The following is an 18,949-nucleotide window of genomic DNA, read 5'->3' on the forward strand; positions in this document are numbered from 1 at the left end:
TCTTCTTGGCTCTCCCCTCAAAGTTCTATCACATCACTCAGGAGTCAAGGGTGGGAAGAGAACATGGGAAATCTCATGTTTCTGTGCCTCTGAAGATGCTGGAGGCCTCAGGGGCCATGTCTGACCTGGATTTGCTCCTCTCAGCACTGATGCCTTCTCTACCTCCATGGTGGGCTCATGTCTACTCAGCTGGAGGTAACGCAAGCTCACAGAGGGCCATTTTAACAGTCACAAATTAGCACAGCAGCACAGTCTCCATAGCCACAGACAGTCTGGGGCTGTGAAGCAGCCAGCCCTGTTCACTGTTGGTCCCACTGGACATTGGCTGAGGGGTGAAGAATCAGCTAGGAGTGGAACTTGTTCTCCTGTCCCTCTCTCAACTTTTGCTTGTCTTCTGTGGCCACTGGAAAAGCTTCCATGAAGATTAATTTCCAGGGAAGAGGGAAAGTTCCCCCCAAAATACAACTGTTTCTCTGCTTATAATCTTTTACAGCTTCTCAACTCACTAGGAATAAAACCTAAAGAATTCTCCAAGGCAGTGTCATCATTGGGGGCTTCGTTTAGGCAACAGCTTGGTGGTCACAAGCAAACTATATGGTAGTGAAGTATCAGGGTGAGTCAGCCTCCATGGGCCAAGCACCACCTACCAAATGAGGAGCAGGGTAACTGGTGGGACTGAGGAGGGGACTGAGATAAAAATACATGGGTCCAACCTGAATCATAACCCAGTGAGAGTCTCCATGGCCCAGTTATAGAGCTGAGACAAGCCAGAGCAAGAGAAGTAGCCTTCAGAAGTCCCTGGAATTTCTGTCTCTTGGAAAGACTTTGTAACAGTTATTTGTTTTTTCACTATCTACCCTCCCCACTTCCTTTTTCCATATTCTCTGGTATCTGAATTCTTCCTTCCTAAAGAAAAATCCACCGGATATGGTTCAGGAGAGATCACTCTGCTCTGCCATCTTCTCCCTACTTCCTGCTGCAGGAGCCAGCACGGATGAGGAAACCAAGCCTCAAAGAGGTTAAGGATTTTTGAAACCACTTTTCCAGATCTCAAACCTCAAGCTTAGATGCAAGTACTTTGAGGCTCAAAGGAAAAGATGTATAAAATTATCTATTATAGTCAAAAAGATAATTTTAAAAAATATCCTATGCCAGTCATCATGATAAGTGATTTTCTTTCCTTTTTAAATTTTTTTTGAGACAGAGTCTCACTTTGTTGCTCTCCGTAGAGTGCTGTGACATTATAGCTCACAGCAACCTCCAACTCTTGGTCTCAAGCGATTCTCTTGCCTCAGCCTCCCAAGTAGCTACAATACCCAGCTATTTTTAGAGAGGGGGGTCTCGCTCTGGCTCAGGCTGGTCTTGAACATGTGAGCACAGGGCAATCCATCTGCCTCTGCCTCCCAGAGTATTAGGATTACAGCCACTGCACCTGGCCCTATAAGGGTATTTCATGCCTTTTCTTGTTTAATTGTCACAACAACTCTATGAACAGATACAAAAATTGAAGCTCAGAGAAGTTAAGTGACTTGGCCAAGGAACATAACTGGAATTATAAAATGGGTTGTTCTAAATCCTAGTAAGCTACACTGCCACCCTGTAGATATAAGTTATCATCATCATCATCACCACCACAGAGAAGAAGGGGCATTCGCCATCAGGGAAATGCAAATCAAAATGGCAGTGAGATACCACTTTCCAGCCACTGGGTTGGCTATAATCAAAAAGACAGACAATAACAAGTGTTGGTGAGGATGTGGAGAAACTGGAGTCTTCACATTCTGCTGGTGAGAATATAAAAACCTGTAGGCGCTATGAAAAGGAGCTGGACAGTTCCTCCAAAGGTGACACAAAGTACCACACAACCCAACATTTTCACACCCAGGTATATATCTAAGAGCAACGAGGACATATGTTCACACAAAAACTTGTACACAAATGTTCATGGCAGCATTATTCACAATAACCAAAAGAGAGAAGGCAAATGTCCATCAGCATATGAATGGATAAAAAAAAGTGGTTTATCCAGACAACGAAATATTATTCAGTCATAGAAAGGAATAAAGTATCAATATATGTTACAACATGGATGAATATTGAAAACATGCTAAGTGGAAGGAGCCGGTCACAAAGGACACATTGTGTGATTCCTTTATATGAAATGTCCAGAACAGGCAAATCCACAGAGACAGAAAGCAGATTAGGGGTGCCTGGAGCTGAGAGGTCGTGGAGGGAAGAGTTGAGAATGATGGCTTAAAGAGTGTGGGGTTTCTTTTCTTTTCTTTTCTTTTCTAAGACAGTCTCACTATGTTAGCCTTCGTGCTGGCATCACAGCTCACAGCAACCTCAAACTCTGGGGCTTAAGTGATTCTCTTGCCTCAGCCTCCCAAGTAGGTGGGACTACAGGTGCCTGCCACAATGCTCGGCTATTTTTTTGTTGCAGTTGTCATTGTTTTGTTTAGCATCCCTGGGCCAGGTTCAAACCCGCCAGCCTCAGTGTATGTGGCCGGTGCCCTAACCACTGAGCTATGGGCACTGAGCCTGTGGGGTTTCATTTTGCGCTGATGAAAGTGTTCTAAAATTGACTGTGGTGATGCTAAAAAAAACTGTGCACAACTCCGTGAATATGCTAAAAAGCCTTTGAATTATACACTTTAAATGGGTGAACTGTATTCCATATGAATTGTATCTCAATAAATTATTTCTTTTTAAAACTAAGGTGACTTCTTGACATTGGTTAGGACCTAAAGTTGCAAGCCTGGTCCTATCCCTCCCCCTCAGGCTGATGACTCAGACACCAGCATTATCACCAGGTGTGCCGCCTTCTGGGAATCCAGGGTGTTGCCCTGCATTTTTCCTCCTTCCCCAGGCATGCCCTGTTCTGCTCACCCTTGCAGGCTTAGGGTAGAGCTGAAATCGATTCTTTCTGCCAGCCTGGTGCTGCTTCCTCCTGCCTTGCTGCGTCCTGACACCTGCCCAGCTTGTCTCAGATTTGAAAATCACGTGGGATTCAGGATGTGGACCTTGGGGTTTTGTGCTGTCAGCCACTACAGAGATTTGGGGTCCTCCCCACACCCCACTTACCTAACATAGGAAAAGACGATCACGTGTAAGACCCACTTAATGGTGCCGTAATTCATGCTCTGGATGCGGGTGACTTTGTTTGTCTCATACTGGAACACATCACTGCAGCTGCAACAGGCCACCATGGTGAGAGGCGCACTCCCTGCTGGACCAGGGCTGGACCAGGCTCAACTTCTCAAAACGGGGCCACAGCAAGCCCTCTCATTAACAGCAAAATGAAATGCACTGATTCTTAGCAGGAGCCTTTAACGTTTAGTTCCTCCAATGACGCAGGAGGGGGCGGGCCCTGGCAGCTGCCCCAGATGTGGCTGAGATAAACAAAAGCCAAGTCCTACAGGCTAGGCTGGCAGAGGACCCCACCCCAGCTGGCCTCCCCCAGATGCCTACACAAAGCTGGTGTTCAGAAGATAGGCATTTTTAGAATTCTCCCTTTCCTGTTTTTCCTTTCACTTTCTTAGGCTGGTTTTGGTCGAGAGAAAGGGGCAGCCTTTCAAATGTCACGAGATCCAGAGCTTTCATTGCACCCCTCAAAAGATCTTTCCATTGCCTCAAGTCCCACTTGAGTCATTCATTTCTATGACCCTTTATTCTCCCCAGTTGTATAGGAGCACTGAGTCCTTCCCCTGCCCTTTACAATACTCTGATCTGCAGATACTGGAGGAAATCAGATTTGCTGGGGAGTGGTGATGGTGGAGGACTATATTTCTAAGCCGGACTTTCCTGATTGACTCTCTAGATTTACTCTCCACCCTGCTCTGTCCCAGGAGGTTGACCCATGACCTAGTCCTATCAGCCCAAGATCACCAGGAACAAAGTTGCAGTCCAACAAAGTTAGGTGTATTGGCTAATGTGGGACCACCAAACAAAGGGAGGGTTAGAGTTATTTTAGCATTCTGAGGAATGTGGAGTTTAAATGAAATCATGTTTTGATGGGCTCAAAGCAAAGCAGGTTTGTACAAAGTGGTCAACTTCAAGTAGGCATTGCAACGGGGACTCAGGGCCTTGTGTCCTTGGAAGTGACAGAACTAAGACAAATGTTGAATGTTGTGTCCAGAAACTCTTTATCTGAAGCTCTTCACATGGGTTGCAAAATTGAGGTGGCTTCTTCTTCCTCCAGGTAAAAATGGAATATTTCATTCTTAGCTGTGTAATTTCAAATGGCAAAGTTTCTGGTAGTCTGCAATTTTAGAGGACACTTTCTCAGTGAGTAAAAACTCAGTAGTCACTCAAAGATGAGGGAGTCTTATCATTGTACAGGTACAGATACAGAGAAAGATCATTGCCTGTTATATTTACAGCTGACTTTTTCTATTCCTATTATTCCAGCCTGCTAAGGGACCAGGCAGATTTTTTACTTTTGCAGTTTGAGCTACACTTTTTTACTTTTGCATCCATTTGAGCTACTTAAGGGCCTCCTTCCCCACTGTCTTCCAGGTTAGGAAACTGGAGAGAAGTGAGCAGGAATATGGTTCCCCTGGTCCCTCCCTTTTCAGCTGCTTATTGTGGAGGCTTCCGGGCACCACTTCCTCCTTCAGGCCTGGGGGAGAGGAGGTAAGAGCTCCCCACTGTTGCCAGTCTCAGGCAGCTCACTATGTTGTGCCCAGAAGTTCTACAAAGACCACACTGCTAAAGAAATTGAATTCACATCAGAGTCCCTTTATTGAAGGGATGAAGCTGGCTCAGTGCCCATAGCTCAGTGGTTAGGGCACTAGCCACATACACCAGGGCTGGCGGGTTCAGACCCAGCCGGGGCTTGATAAAGAACAATGACAACTACAATAAAAATAAATAAATAGCCAAGTATTGTGGTGGGAGCCTGTAGCCCCAGCTACTTGCGAGTCTGAGGCAAGAGAATCGCTCAAGCCTAAGAGTTCTAGGTTGTTGTGAGCTGTGATGCCACAGCACTCTACCACCTGGGACATAATGAGACTCTGTCTCAAAAAAAAAGGGGGATGAAGCACTGATAGATGCTACAACATCATGAACCTTAAAAACATTATGCTAAGTGAAAAAAGCCAATCACAAAAGGACACATCTTTTATGATTCCATTTATAGAAAAGTCCAGAATAGGTTACCACCCAAAGACATCTATTTCCTGTCTTTCTGCTGAAATCTTACACTGATGCCTCATGTGCCTCCTTCTCTACTTCTTCAGCCATGTCCACTATCTCACCATCACTACCACTCCATGGATATCATTTTCTTTTTTTTTTTTTTTTGTAGTGAGAAAGTCTCACTTTATGGCCCTCGGTAGAGTGCCGTGGCCTCACACAGCTCACAGCAACCTCTAACTCCCGGGCTTAAGCGATTTTCTTGCCTCAGCCTCCCAAGTAGCTGGGACTACAGGTGCCCGCCACAGCACCCGGCTATTTTTTGGTTGCAGTTCAGCTGGGGCTGGGTTTGAACCCGCCACCCTCAGTATATGGGGCCGGCGCCTTACCGACTGAGCCACAGGCGCCGCCCATGGATATTATTTTCAATAAAGTTAAATGATTTCTCAGTTGTCAGATTTAGTTGGTATATTTTACTTGACCTCTTGGACAGATTGAATACCACTGACTACTTTCTACTTCTTGGAGGAATTTCTTTCCTTGATTTCCATGATTCTCCTCTTCCACTGGTTTCCCACTGTTACCTCTATGACTCTTTGTCTTATCTTTCTATGGCTCTTTTCTCTCTTCTCCCCATAAATAGCAGTTCCTGAAAATTCTCTCTCAGCACTTTTTATGTTTCTATTAGGTTAGGGCATGTTTTGCTATGATAACAAAGCACTCTCAAAACCTCAAGGCTTGAAAGAATGAAGATTTATTTCTTATCTACATTCCATATCCATCCCAGATCACCCAGAAGGCCCTCTTCTCTGTAGTCACTCAGAGATCAAAGCTAATGGAACAGCCACTGTCTTGAACTCTTCAGTGAGAACTCTGGAGGGTCTCACAGCATCTGTTAAATGCTCTCCCCTAGAAATGCACTCACTTCTGCTTGCTACTCACTGGTCCAAACTATTCACTTGGTCCTACTCAACCACTAGAAACCAAGAAATGCAATCCTACCTTATAGCCCCTGTCAGGGGGCTATGAAGACCCCAGCCCTGCTTCGGGCTTTCCCTGGGCACCACTAGCAAGTGGTTCCCAGAAACCGAAAGCACTTTGATTCTACTGGTGCAAAACCACACACAAAGCAAGCAAATGCAAGTTAACGGCACAGTTTGTATTTATTTTTAAGCAGATAGTACATTCCAAAAAGAGGAATGAGGGCGGCGCCTGTGGCTCAGTAGGTAAGGCACCGGCCCCATATACTGAGGGTGGCGGGTTCAAACCCAGCCCCGGCCAAACTGCAACCAAAAAAAAAAAAAAAAAAATAGCTGGGCGTTGTGGCAGGCGCCTGCAGTCCCAGCTACTCAGGAGGCTGAGGCAAGAGAATCACTTAAGCCCAGGAGTTGGAGGTTGCTGTGAGCTGTGTGAGGCCACGGCACTCTACCGAGGGCCATAAAGTGAGACTCTGTCTCTACAAAAAAAAAAAAAAAGAGGAATGAGTCTCTCCCTCACGAGTGAGAGAGGATGCCTTTACAAACTTTTCCCCTTTGTATTTATTCCCTAATTCCTAGCTTTGCTCCTCCTACTTCTAAAGTTTATGCATTTTTTAACTCACGATTATGCATAAGCCATGTTATATAACTTCTATCCTATATTAGTTCCCACAATTCCCACAATTTATTTTTAATTATATGCAGGGATGGTAGAAAATATAAATGATATTACAATGAAGGACTTTACATCAAAAGTTAAACTCTAGGGTGCCCTTCAGGTGCTCTTGTGGTTTGACACCTAGCTCTTATGGTCTAGCGTGCACCCATCTTGGAGGACCTTTTGTAACAGCTACAGTAAGAGCTCTTTTAGCTGTACTGAAATATCTTGGGTTAGGCAGTTTCCTCTCTATCAGAAACTATCTATTTTTTCTCTCTTATTATTATTCTTATTTCTATTTTATTTTCCTTCTTTCAACCTGTTCTGTCTGTCCCTAACATCCCCCATGTATCCAGAAACAGAAGGAATAGTGATATTTGGTGAACAGCACTAATGACTATTGCATCTTCCTGGGAAGTTTCCTCCACATGCATTGTTCTAAGAATAACCAAATGCTAAAAGAAAAGGGGGTGGGAGGAAGCAGCATGTATGTATATTATATGTTTAATTATGCGTGGAATATAGCTGGAAATACAGACCCAGTACAAAATGAAAATGTGGGGTTCCTTATTCAAAACTTAAGAATTTAGGCCAGGCATTGTGGTGCATGCCTGTAATCCTAGCACTCTGGGAGGCCAAGGCGAGTGGATCGCCTGAGCTCAGGAGTTCAAGACCAGCCTCAGCAAGAGTGAGATCCGTCTCTAAAAATATAGTTGGGCATTGTGGTGGATGCTTGTAATCCCAGGAGGCTTTACTCAGGAAGCTGAGGCAAGAGGATCACTTGAACCCAGGAGTCTGAGGTTGCTGTGACCTATGATGCCATGGCACTCTACCCAGGGCAACAGAGACTCTGTCTCAAAAAAAAAAAAAAAAATAAGAATTTCAAGATAGGGTGGTGCCTGTGGCTCAGTGAGTAAGGCGCCGGCCCCATATACCGAGGGTGGCGGGTTCAAACCCAGCCCCGGCTGAACTGCAACCAAAAAATAGCCGGGTGTTGTGGCAGGCACCTGTAATCCCAGCTGCTTGGGAGGCTGAGGCAGGAGAATCGCAGAAGCCCAAGAGCTAGAGGTTGCTGTGAGTCCTGTGTACATCATGGCACGCTACTGAAGGCGGTAAGGTGAGACTCTGTCTCTACAAAAAAAAAAAAGAATTTCAAGATAGGTGGGAGTGGTGGCTAACCCCTGTCGTCCCAGCACTGTGGGAGGCTGAGGAGGGAGAATTGCTTGCGCTCAGGCGTTTGAGACTTGCCTGAGACTCATAAAAAAGTGAAAAACCCAGCCAGGCGCCTCCGTAAGCACCTGTAATCCCAGTGGCTTCCGGAGGCTGAGACAGCGGGATGTCCATAGCCTGAGTCTGAGGTTGCAGTGACCTATGACGCCATTGCACTCTGCTCGGGGCATAGGGTGGGACTGTTTCCACAACAACAACAAGCAATGAAATAAGAAAAAAATAAAAATAAGCTAGTAAATAAAAATTTAAAAAAAGAATTTCAAGATAGTAATAGCAAAACATTAAACCAATTTAGGTCCTTTCTAAGTGTGACTGTACAGTTCTCATGCCCGGGAAGCCATCATATTAAGAAGAATATACAAAATGGTCGTTGGGGAGAAACGGGGGGCGGGGAGGGGGGAAATCAGTCAGATGTTCGACAGAAGACTTATTTATCACCCTCTTGTGTCTGAATTTTTTTCTAACATATGCATACATTACTTTTTAAAAAAATCAAGGTGGCGGGTTTAAACCCAGCCCCGGCCAAAAACCAAAAAAAAGTAAAAAATCATTGGATGCTAAATTTTTATCTCTAGACAAATCCGCATTCTGAACTGCTGTATAATCTATGGACCTTCAGACCAAAATAACCTATAGACACTTCAAATCGCATCAAAACGAAACCCTTCCCACAAAGTAATAGTGCAAGAAAGGGTTAATGAGAGAAGAGAGGAGACAACAGGATGGACTACTTTTCCTGTATGCTTGGCTATGAGGGGAAAGAGTGGTGAGAGTGGTTTTTAATGAATTGGGGGGGGGGAGACAATTTGTATGCATTTGAGGGGGCAGTAGGTAAAATAGAAGCATTTGAGCTGTTCAGAGATAGCAATGGCCTGCGTGGAACATTGATCTTGGTGGTCTCTGGTTCTTAGTGAAACAAGAAGCCAGGCCCTGAGTGGAATGGTCTTGGGACTGGAATGGTGAATTTATAGTCAAAGTTGTGTATTTCTGGTTACAAGTTACAAAACACAAGTGACTTTCTTCAGAGGAAAACAGTTTTATTTTATTTATTTATTTATTATTTTTGGTCTGGATTAATTTTTTTTTTTTTTTTATTGTTGGGGATTCATTGAGGGTACAAGGAAAACAGTTTTATTGAGGAAACATATCTCACAGAACTTACACACAGGAAATGTGACGCAACTTCTTGGGGACCTATTAATACAATCAAAAACTAAACTGTCCTGCACCGATATTGTTCTTCCCATTTGTCCCATCTGTTTGTCTCTTGGTGCACCCACTGTGTTTCTAAACAACAGCTTCCTCTACTTACTTCTTCAAGGGCTAATGGTCCAACTAAGCCCTCAGTTCAACTGGGTCCAGTTCCAGAATGCAAGGGGAGTGAACCTGATTGGTCTAGCTATTTGCCTCTGGTCCAATCAGCTAGGGATGTGGGCGTGGCCACAGAACAAACAAGGTGGGAGGCCACCTTCCGGAAGGGCAGGAGGAATGAGGGAGAGGGAGTGGTGTGGGTGTCAGAGAACAGCCGCTCCAAGGCTGGGTAATTGCCCATTAATTACCCCAATTCTTTTCTCTCAGGTGTAGCAACTCTGAGGAACGTCTACCAGGGGTCCTCAAACTTTTTAAACAGGGGGCCAGTTCACTGTCCCTCAGACCGTTGGAGGGCGAAACTATAGTTTAAAAAAAAATACTGTGAACAAATTCCTATGCACACTGCACATATCTTATTTTGAAGTAAAAAAACAAAGCGGGAACAAATACAATCACACCGCATCATGTGGCCCGCAGGCCATAGTTTGAGGACCCCTGGCAGTCTCCCAGAGGTCCGAGTGAGATTGAGTCCAGATGCACGTAGCAGTGACCTGCCCTTCAACGCTTCCAGTACTGGCTGCCTTTCCCTCCCTGTTTTACTTCCCCACTCTCCTTCCTCTCAAATAAACTACTTGCACCCGCAAGTACATGAGAGCAGGGAGTTTGTAAACGGGCCTGGCATGACCTCATGAGCACTTCGGTGGAAGCTCTTTGGCTGCACCTTGGGAAATGGACGGAAAGGGTAAGGGTGGAGGCAGGAAGAAGTATAGTGACAGGGAGCGGAGCTGAGGACGGATTCCTGGACACTGACACCAAGGAGAATAAGCATAGGCCACACCCAGGGAGGAGAGGAAAACCAGAAGGGAGTGTGTGCACAGAAGCCAGGGACTGGCATTTCCTAAATAAGCCAGGGGCCCAGGAGATATTAATCAAAAGCAATGATAAAACTGTGAAACTGAAGTGGCTCCAGCAAGGGAACTGACAAATTTAGAGAACAGAATGGAGTAAAGTATTAAACTCAAAGATAGGTGAGTGTAGTGTATGATAAAAGCATTTAAATAGGCTGAAAGAAATTCCTTCAAATAGCATCTCCAAACAACTGGCTAGCCATTCAGTGAGAGTGGATGGAGCAAGGGAGATATGGTGCTCTAACTTTTCAGATTTGAAAAGGTGTGTGGCTGGCTGGCACCTGTGGCTCAAGGAGTAGGGCGTCGGCCCCATATACCGGAGGTGGAGAGTTCAAACCCAGCTCCAGCCAAAAACTCCAAAAAAAGAAAAGAAAAGGTGTGTAGCTGGCGGCGCCCGTAGCTCAGTGGGTAGGGCACCAGCCCCATGCACGGAGGCTGGAGGTTCAAACCCATACTGGGCTAGCTAAAACAACGATGACAACTGCAACAAAAGAATAGCTGGGTGTGGGTGACTGTAGCCCCAGCTACTCGGGAGGCTAAGGCAAGAGAATCTCTTAAGCCCAAGAGTTGGAGGTTGCTGTGAGCTGTGACCTGACCGCACTCTCGAGGGTGACATAGTGAGACTCTGTCTAAAAAAAAAAGGTGTGTAGCTGTTCAAAATGTGACAGAACCACCCAAAATGGTGGACAAAATCAGCCACACACAATGGGAAATGCAAGTCACCATGTTTGTGTGTGTGTGTGTGTTTTGCAAACATTTGCACCAAGGTAGAAAATGCAAAACAAAAATAACTGACATTCTTTGAAATTACTAACCTGATGATGACACTGTCCTCTACCTGACTGCTGCTCACTTCTCCCATTTAGACCGTGTGGCCATGTCAATACCAGTGTGGCTTTGCAGCTGCGACAGCTGTGATAGGAGATACTCTCTCAGGCATGAAATGTTTCAGCCATGGTTGGCTCTAGTTTCTTTCTCCATACTTTCAATGCCTAAACCAATGATTTAAAGCAATATTTTTTCCTTTACTTCTCTAGGGCAAATTCTCAGTGACTGCATTTTTAACCCTCCCTTCCTTCTCATCAGCTAATTCAGAATTCGTGTGCTAAGTTTGTCAAGAGTCTGCTGCTTAGTGATGCCAAAAGGTGCTCTAGTATTCAAAAATGTAGCCACTCATCACATGTGGCTATTTAAATTTAAGTTAATTAAAAGGAAAGGAAATGTACAATTCATTTCTTCAGTTGCACAAACTATATTTCAATAGCCATATGTAGCCAGCAGCTACTCTATTGGACAGCAAAGATATAGAACATTCCCACTATTGCAGAAAGTTCTCTTAGACAGAGCTGCTACATCTGTGGGACAGAGGAAAAGGTAAGTTTAGTTGCAGGCAAGTGAGGAAGGAAAGGGTGGTTCCAATCAGATGGTGCCCATTTTTTGTGTGAAATAGGAGGCAGCGTTGCCTAATGAGGATGGAAGGGAAGACAGTGGTCAAGGAGGTGGAATAAGAGTCAAGAAGACTCAAAATAGTAGCTATGGTCAACAGGAGAAGAGAGCTGACAGGGAAAACAGGAATTCCAGGGTGGTGTTCAGAATTAGAGTTTGTTATTGCAATAGTCTGAGATTATGCTAAGGGCCTGAGGCCTTTCCACCTACAGGATCTGCCTCCCACCTCCATACCTTACAACCTCAGGTCTTGCCAAGAGGTTCAGAAAGTTTTAGGATTTGTAATCATTGGAAAGTACTGTGTTTGTTATGTATTACCAGCCAGGCCCAAGATACAGTAGCAGAAGGCTGATTATATTTCTCTGCCTGTCCTTCCCCCTAGGTCACTCTGCCCTAGGGCTTGCATCTCCTGCAGGAGAGAAAGCCTCCCTTTGCCCCTCTAATTCAATCTTGCCACTGGGAATGACTTGGTTTACTTAACTTTTCCTGGGTATAACTGGTCTACTTTCTTTTTCTTTCTTCTTCTTTTTTTTTGCAGTTTTTGGCCAGGGCTGGGTTTGAACCCGCCATCTCCAGCATATGGGGCCGGTGGCCTACTCCTTTAAACCACAGGCGCTGCCCTACTTTCTTGAATAATGAATTTGTTTTAACCCTAAGACCTCCCCTTTTTCCTGTCCGCCCAAGCCGCATATGCATGTTCTCCCTGCAGACTTGAAAAAATCTATTTCCTATTTATGTGAAGCTTCACATAATTACCAAGGTCTTCTGCAATCCTAAACACAAAGGCTAGAGATGGGTGAGGAAACTAAAACTGTCCTCATGGCAGGTGATAGGGTGGTGTCTGAGGTTTCTGAAGGATGGAAGATCTAATGTTTTCTCCACTAGTCTGAACACAACAGGTATAAAAATAGAATAGAAGGAAATTTACATTGATCCAGGACTGGGCTTTTGCTGCTAGTTGAAAATTATGTCATTTAAGGTGCTTTTTCTGAAAGTAGCCCAGTGCCTGAGTCAAGCCAGCTTGAATATGAAATAAATTATTATCTCACATAAAAGAATGTCCAGGGGCAAGATAAGCTTCAGAGGGGGTTGATTTAGTGGCTTGGAAGCACCATTAAGGATCAGTTTCTCTCTGTCTCTCTGTAATGCTGCCCTTGTTGGGTTCATCTTTGAAAAGAAGTTTCATCAATTCTTTTGTCTTTTTCATGGGACAGTCGTTTCCAGAGTTCCTTTCTCCCCATCTCACTTTACCCTATAGTGCTAGAAGTGAGTCACATGCCTATTCCTCTCTAATAAGAGATAAGAAATGGCCATGACCAACTTGGACTAGTCATCTGGGTTGGAAGGAATGTTAGGGAGTCATTCACAATGTCCACTCCTGGATACAGTGAAGATTGTGGAATCTTATGCTGAATGGGAAAGGAAGTGGAGGAAAGAAAGTCCTGAGAGGGAGAAACCAGAAGAGTCAAGTATTCTGCAGTTCCCGTTGCTAAGCTGGAATAATTGAAAGAGTGGAAAATACAAGACTTCCTCTAAGACTTTGGAGAAAGAGTGGTTCTAGGTCTAGGACATAGTCAAGGGAAAAATGATGACTAAGGTAGAGTAGAGGTGAAGGTCACAAGAATGAAGAGGGCCAGGAGCTGAGGGGCTAGGATGTTGGCTAGGTCTTGGGTCATCCTGATGGTATTTAGGTTCTCAACAAAGTAATAGGATCTGCTGCAGGGAGAAGGAATGAGCCAGATTCCAAAATCCTCTGAGAATAAGAGTTGGTTGATTGATTGACTGATAAGAACACATCATCATTGGGAAGGCATCAGAGCCTCAGAATTTACTTAAGATGGAGAACTTGATCGGAGTGGGTGAAGGATTTCCTTCCTCAGGGGAGGGCTTCAAGAACTGGCAGGGAAGAGCCAGGTCTTACTCAGGGCAAGGGGTAGAGGGAACTTCATTTGCAGAGATCATAGCCTTGAAAATAAAAGAGCATGCCCCCATCCTCTTTCTCTATCTCACAGGCTGGAGTGAGAACCTGGACATGAGCCCCCTTTGACCTAGAGTATGGGAACTCACACTCCTCACTCTCTAGTTGATAACAGAAGCATGCACAAAACAACCCTTCCCAAGTGTCCATTAATCTCCAGAGCTCATCAGTGTCCAGGAGTGTAGCAGACACTCCCAGTTACCCATTCAAAATCCATTCTCTTTTTCTTTATTAACAGAATCTGCAATTTTGCTCAGGTTTCAAACTCTCAGGAAAGATGACTCTATCCCCAGTTCAGGAGCATCACGCCCATTCTACTTGTGGATAACTGTATAGTAATTGGCATGAAAGCTACCATATTTTGCTGTGTATAATATGCACTTTTTTGCCCAGATTTTTTTTTTTTTCTTTTGTAGAGACAGAGTCTCACTTTATGGCCCTCGGTAGAGTGCTGTGGCCTCACACAGCTCACAGCAACCTCCAACTCCTGGGCTTAAGTGATTCTCTTGCCTCAGCCTCCCGAGCAGCTGGGACTACAGGCACCCGCCACAACGCCCGGCTATTTTTTGGTTGCAGTTTGGCTGGGGCCGGGCTTGAACCCATCACCCTCGGCATATGGGGCCAGCGCCTTACCGACTGAGCCACAGGCGCCGCCCATTTTGCCCAGATTTTTAAGGGAAAAATAAGGATGCACATTATACATGGGTTGTGCTATTTCTTACTGAACCAAAAGATTTCTTGTGCCATAATATGTTAAAAAATCAATGCTAAAATTCCTTCGTAATAAAAAAGCAAGTACCTAATTCAAATAAACATTTGAATTAAAAATTTAAAACATTTTTCCTGAAAATGTGGGCCAAAAACATGGGTGTGCTTTATACATAGGAGCACGCTGTACACGGCAAAATACTAAAGCATGAGGGGAAACGTGTGTGTGTGGCTTCTAAGGCAAGATGTTATTTCTATGAAAGAAGCATGAGAAGAGATGGTCTTTCTAACATGACATGCTCCAGATGGCAGAGAAGAATGATGGAAAGTACTTGGTTGGAACCACTGAGTTAATGCTGGAGCCACCCTACCTTGGGACTTCTTTATTCATATTGTATTATATAAGCCATTTAACTGTGCTTTCATTTACTCATGGCCCAACTATCCTGTGATGAGCAGAAGGCTGGTGGAGTGCGTCCATGCAGCACAGGGACAGGCAAGGACCCAGCTGCTGAAAGGCAGCCTGCCTGGGTGCTGGGATGAATCTTAGATCCAGCACATGTCAGGTTGCCCCCCCTTGGTGTCGTTGCCCAGGCATTTTTTGTCACAGATGGGCCCTGGTGTATGGTATTGGAATGAATGTTAGGTGTCTGCTACCCTGTAAACCTCAATCTCCACAGGAGTTCTGCCAGCTTCTCCTCTAGTCTAACAGAGAAGAGATTCTCTTGCTCAAATAATGGATGGATTGACTACCTCTAACTTTCCAAAAACCAAAAGCTTCTCTTTTGAGACTGTAGTAAAATATGCATAACATAATTTTACTATTTTAATTATTTTTATGTGTACAGTTCTATGACATTAAATGCATTCACATCGTTGTATAACTATCACCACCATCCATCTCTATAATTTTTCACAACTTCAAACTGAAACTTAAATAAGAACTCTGTTTCCCTTCCCCCACCCAGCTCCTGGATCCGACCATTTTACTTGCCATCTTTATTGATTTGACTAATGTATTGTTATCCCCAGGAGTCTCTCAAAGACCATACCACCAGACAAGTCAAATTTAAAGAGAAGTCCTTTTATTGAAGAGCTGGCCTATCACAGCCCCTAGTGGCCCCTATGGCCCTGGTCCCGATTGCTGCAGGAAGGAACCAGGGGTGACGTGGATTAGAAGTACAAGCTTGCAGGAGGCAGGCTAACCTTGATTGCAGGATAGCCCCGAGCAAACTCCGCAGTAGCCTTTTATTGAGACAGTACAAGACAGGTGAGGGGAGTATTAGACAATGACTATGTGCCTAAGGATCGCCATGGGCTGGGCTCTGTCTCAGCAAGAAGCACCTGCAGACGAATTGCCCGAGGGTCCACCCCCCAGCTGCAAATCATCTTGCTCAGAGGTCGTCTGGCTCTTGGTGTCCTCTACACTGGCCAGCAACTGCCTCAGTGTCCCAACATGGGGTTTCGGGGAGCAGCCCTGAGGACTTAAGGGGTTGGATTTTTTTTTTAATTAATTAATTAATTAATTTTTTTTTGTAGAGACAGTCTCACTTTATGGCCCTGGGTAGAGTGCCGTGGCCTCACACAGCTCACAACAACCTCCAACTCCTGGGCTTAAGCGATTCTCTTGCCTCAGCCTCCCAAGTAGCTGGGACTACAGGCGAAGGGGTTGGATTTTTAAAGGCTTGGTCTGCATCCTGGTTGGCACTCAGGCTGCCCAGGTGCATCCGGGTAGGTTAGCAAGCATTGTGCAGAAGCAGAATTTTGCGGTTAGTTAGTCATACATCTTTGTTTCAGTACTTTCTCCACCTGGTATTTCTTTTTTTTTCTTTCTTTTTTTTTTTTTTTGTAGAGACAGAGTCTCACTGTACCGCCCTCGGTAGAGTGCTGTGGCGTCACACGGCTCACAGCAACCTCTAACTCTTGGGCTTACGCGATTCTCTTGCCTCAGCCTCCCGAGCAGCTGGGACTACAGGCGCCCGCCACAACGCCCGGCTATTTTTTTGTTGTTGTTGTTGCTGTTTGGCCGGGGCTGGGTTTGAACCCGCCACCCTCGGCATATGGGGCTGGCGCCCTACTCACTGAGCCACAGGCGAAGCCCCCACCTGGTATTTCTTAAAGGTCAGTCTGGGGACAGCTGGTACCTCCCTGTCCGTTTCTCAGGGAGTTAGTCAAGCAAGAAGTCAGTGAGGACTTTTACTTTCTCATCTATTTTGAGATTGAACCAGATTTACTCCAATTTGTTGAGTGCTAGAGGGCCAGAAATTTGCTAGGAGTTAACTGGTATTTTTCTACCTTACTCTAGGCCTAATATATGCCTCATAAAATTAGAACTTTACAATTTTTTGCCTCCTTGTGTCTGGCTTGTTTCATTCAGTATAATGTCTTCCAGATTCATTCATGTTGTAGCATATGTCAGATTGATTGCCTTTGGTTTTGTGTTTTGTTTTTTTTAGAGATAGGGTCTCTCTCTCTCTTATCCAAGCTGGAAGTGGAAGTGCAGTGATGCCACCATAACTCACTGCAGCCTTAAACTCCTGGGCTCAAGTGATCTTCCTGCCTCAGCTTCTCAAATAGCTGTGATACTTGAGAAGTATCTCAATGAATGTACCACCACACCTGGCTAATTAAAAAAAAATTTTTTTAGAGACAAGATCTTGCTACATTGCCCAGGCTGGTCTCAAACTCTTAGCCTCAAGCAATCCTCCTGCCTCTGCCTCTCAAAGTACTAGGACTACAGATGCATACCACCATACCTAAGTAATTTTTAAATTTTTTGTACAAATGGGGGTCTCACTGTGTTGCCCAAGCTCTTCTCAAACTCCTGGCCTCAAGTGATCCTCCTGCCTTAGCTTCTCTGGTGTCTGGGATTACAGACATGAGCCACTGCACCCAGCCAGAATTTTACTTCTTTTAAAGACTGAATAATATTCCATTGTATGGATACTCCATATTTTGTTTATTCATTCATCTATTGATGGACATATGAATTGTTTTCACCTTTTTGACTTTTGTGAATAATACTGATATGAATGAACATGGGCATACAGATTCTTATTCATGTTCTTGCTTTCAATTCTTTTGGGGACCCAACCAATACTGGAATTGCTGGGTCATATAGTTTTCTATATTTAAGCTTTTGAGGAAACAAGTTTTGTTTTCTCTTTTTTCTTTTTATTTGTTTATTTATCATTTATTTATTTTGGGGGATTCTGTTCCCAGGCTGTTTTTTTTTAATTATTGTCTTTATTTTATTTCATTTCATTTATTTTCTTGAGACAGAGTCTCAAGAGACTTTGTTAAAACAGAGTCTCAAGATGTCACCCTGAGAAGAGTGTCGTAGCTCACAGCTCATAGCAACCTCAAACTCTTGGGCTTATACAATTCTCTTGCCTCAGCCTCCCAAGTAGCTGGGACTACAGGCACCCACCACAGTGCCCGGCTATTTTTTGGTTGCAGTTGTCATTGCTTTCTAGCAGGCCCAGGTAGGTTCAAACCCACCAGACTTGGTGTATGTGGCCGGCACCATAACCACTGTGCTACAGGCGCTGAGCCTGTTTCTTTTTTATTTAATCCATCAAGATCTCCACATGGGTCTGATAGCTTTTCCTTGTTAACCCAAATCTGAATACATTATCCTTGGGAAGGGAAATACCTGGTATCAGTGAGCTGCCATCTTTTTTGTTAAAGCAGAGGCAAAAACTATTAGTTTAATTCCAACAGATCATTCTGCTTTGGAGAATAGAGGAGAAAAGCAGAATAAAGTTATGCTGTCTATATGGAAATTTAGAACATAAGACAAAAAGCAGAAGCAGAGAGACAGAAGACAAAAAGGAGCTGAGCATGGGGCTTCAGCATGAAGACCTCCCCAGCTCTAGGTTGCTCTAGAGTGGTTCTCAGTAGAGAATTCCTCCCTACTTCTGAACTCCAAGAAGCCTGACCCAATTACAACAGCTCTTCTTGCTTTCTATGAGACCCCATTTTCCATATTTCTCTCTGAACATCTGAATAAGCCCTTGGTGTGTGACTGCATGTTCCTTACAATCAAATAAACTTATCTAAAACAGTCTTATTCGCTTGGGTCCCGCCAAACTGACAGCAACTTCGTTGTCAGTGACATTGACCCACTTGAGCCTTGTGTTGAGCCAGTGATGTGGCGTTTGTGACAACAGAAGTCTCAATCCATCTAAGGAGCTCCATGCCAAATACAGAAGCCAAGGGAATGGGTAGGAAGGAACTGGGGTCCAGTCCCCAGGCTGGGCATGGAGATGATGACACAGGATAAAGTAGGTACAGCAAATGAGATATGAGGCCCAGAGCTGAGGGGCAGGTCAGGAGTTGGGCATGTAGTCTCTGGAGGCCCCAAGAAGAAGGGGGGGAGGGTACGTTGGCTCTGCTTACCTGATGGAGGAGGGGAGGGGGTGAGGAAGGGTCCATGATTTGAAGATCTCTGTGCTTCTCCCTGGTCATTTCATCGCTCTTACCAAAGCTCCCTCTTCCCACTATCCCTTTTATCCAGTCAAACCAAATTTCCTCCCTTGGCTGTTCTCTCTCTTGCTTTTTTTCATACCCACCCCCATTTCCCTTATGCCTAGAA

At 44.7% G+C, this 18,949-nt stretch overlaps 1 protein-coding gene across 6 annotated transcripts in view; it reads right to left on the reverse strand.

The window, feature by feature from the left end:
* The window catches only part of P2RX7 (purinergic receptor P2X 7), a 65,292-nt gene extending 61,939 nt beyond the window's left edge, over nucleotides 1–3,353 (reverse strand). For 4 of the 6 annotated variants that reach the window (XR_008379426.1, XR_008379427.1, XR_008379425.1 and 1 more), the window contains exon 1: nucleotides 3,085–3,334. Coding sequence is in view for 2 of the 6 variants with exons in the window: in XM_053587256.1 (XP_053443231.1) it covers nucleotides 3,085–3,209 (125 nt within the window). In the remaining 4 variants the exon portion in view is untranslated. Of the gene's footprint in view, nucleotides 1–3,084 lie in introns of all 6 variants that reach the window. The other 2 variants (XM_053587255.1, XM_053587260.1) reach the window with 2 other exon arrangements.
* Between the last annotated feature and the right edge of the window lie 15,596 nt (nucleotides 3,354–18,949).

Source organism: Nycticebus coucang, chromosome 4 (assembly GCF_027406575.1).
Source record: "Nycticebus coucang isolate mNycCou1 chromosome 4, mNycCou1.pri, whole genome shotgun sequence".
In the NCBI taxonomy this organism is placed as follows: Eukaryota; Metazoa; Chordata; class Mammalia; order Primates; family Lorisidae; genus Nycticebus; species Nycticebus coucang.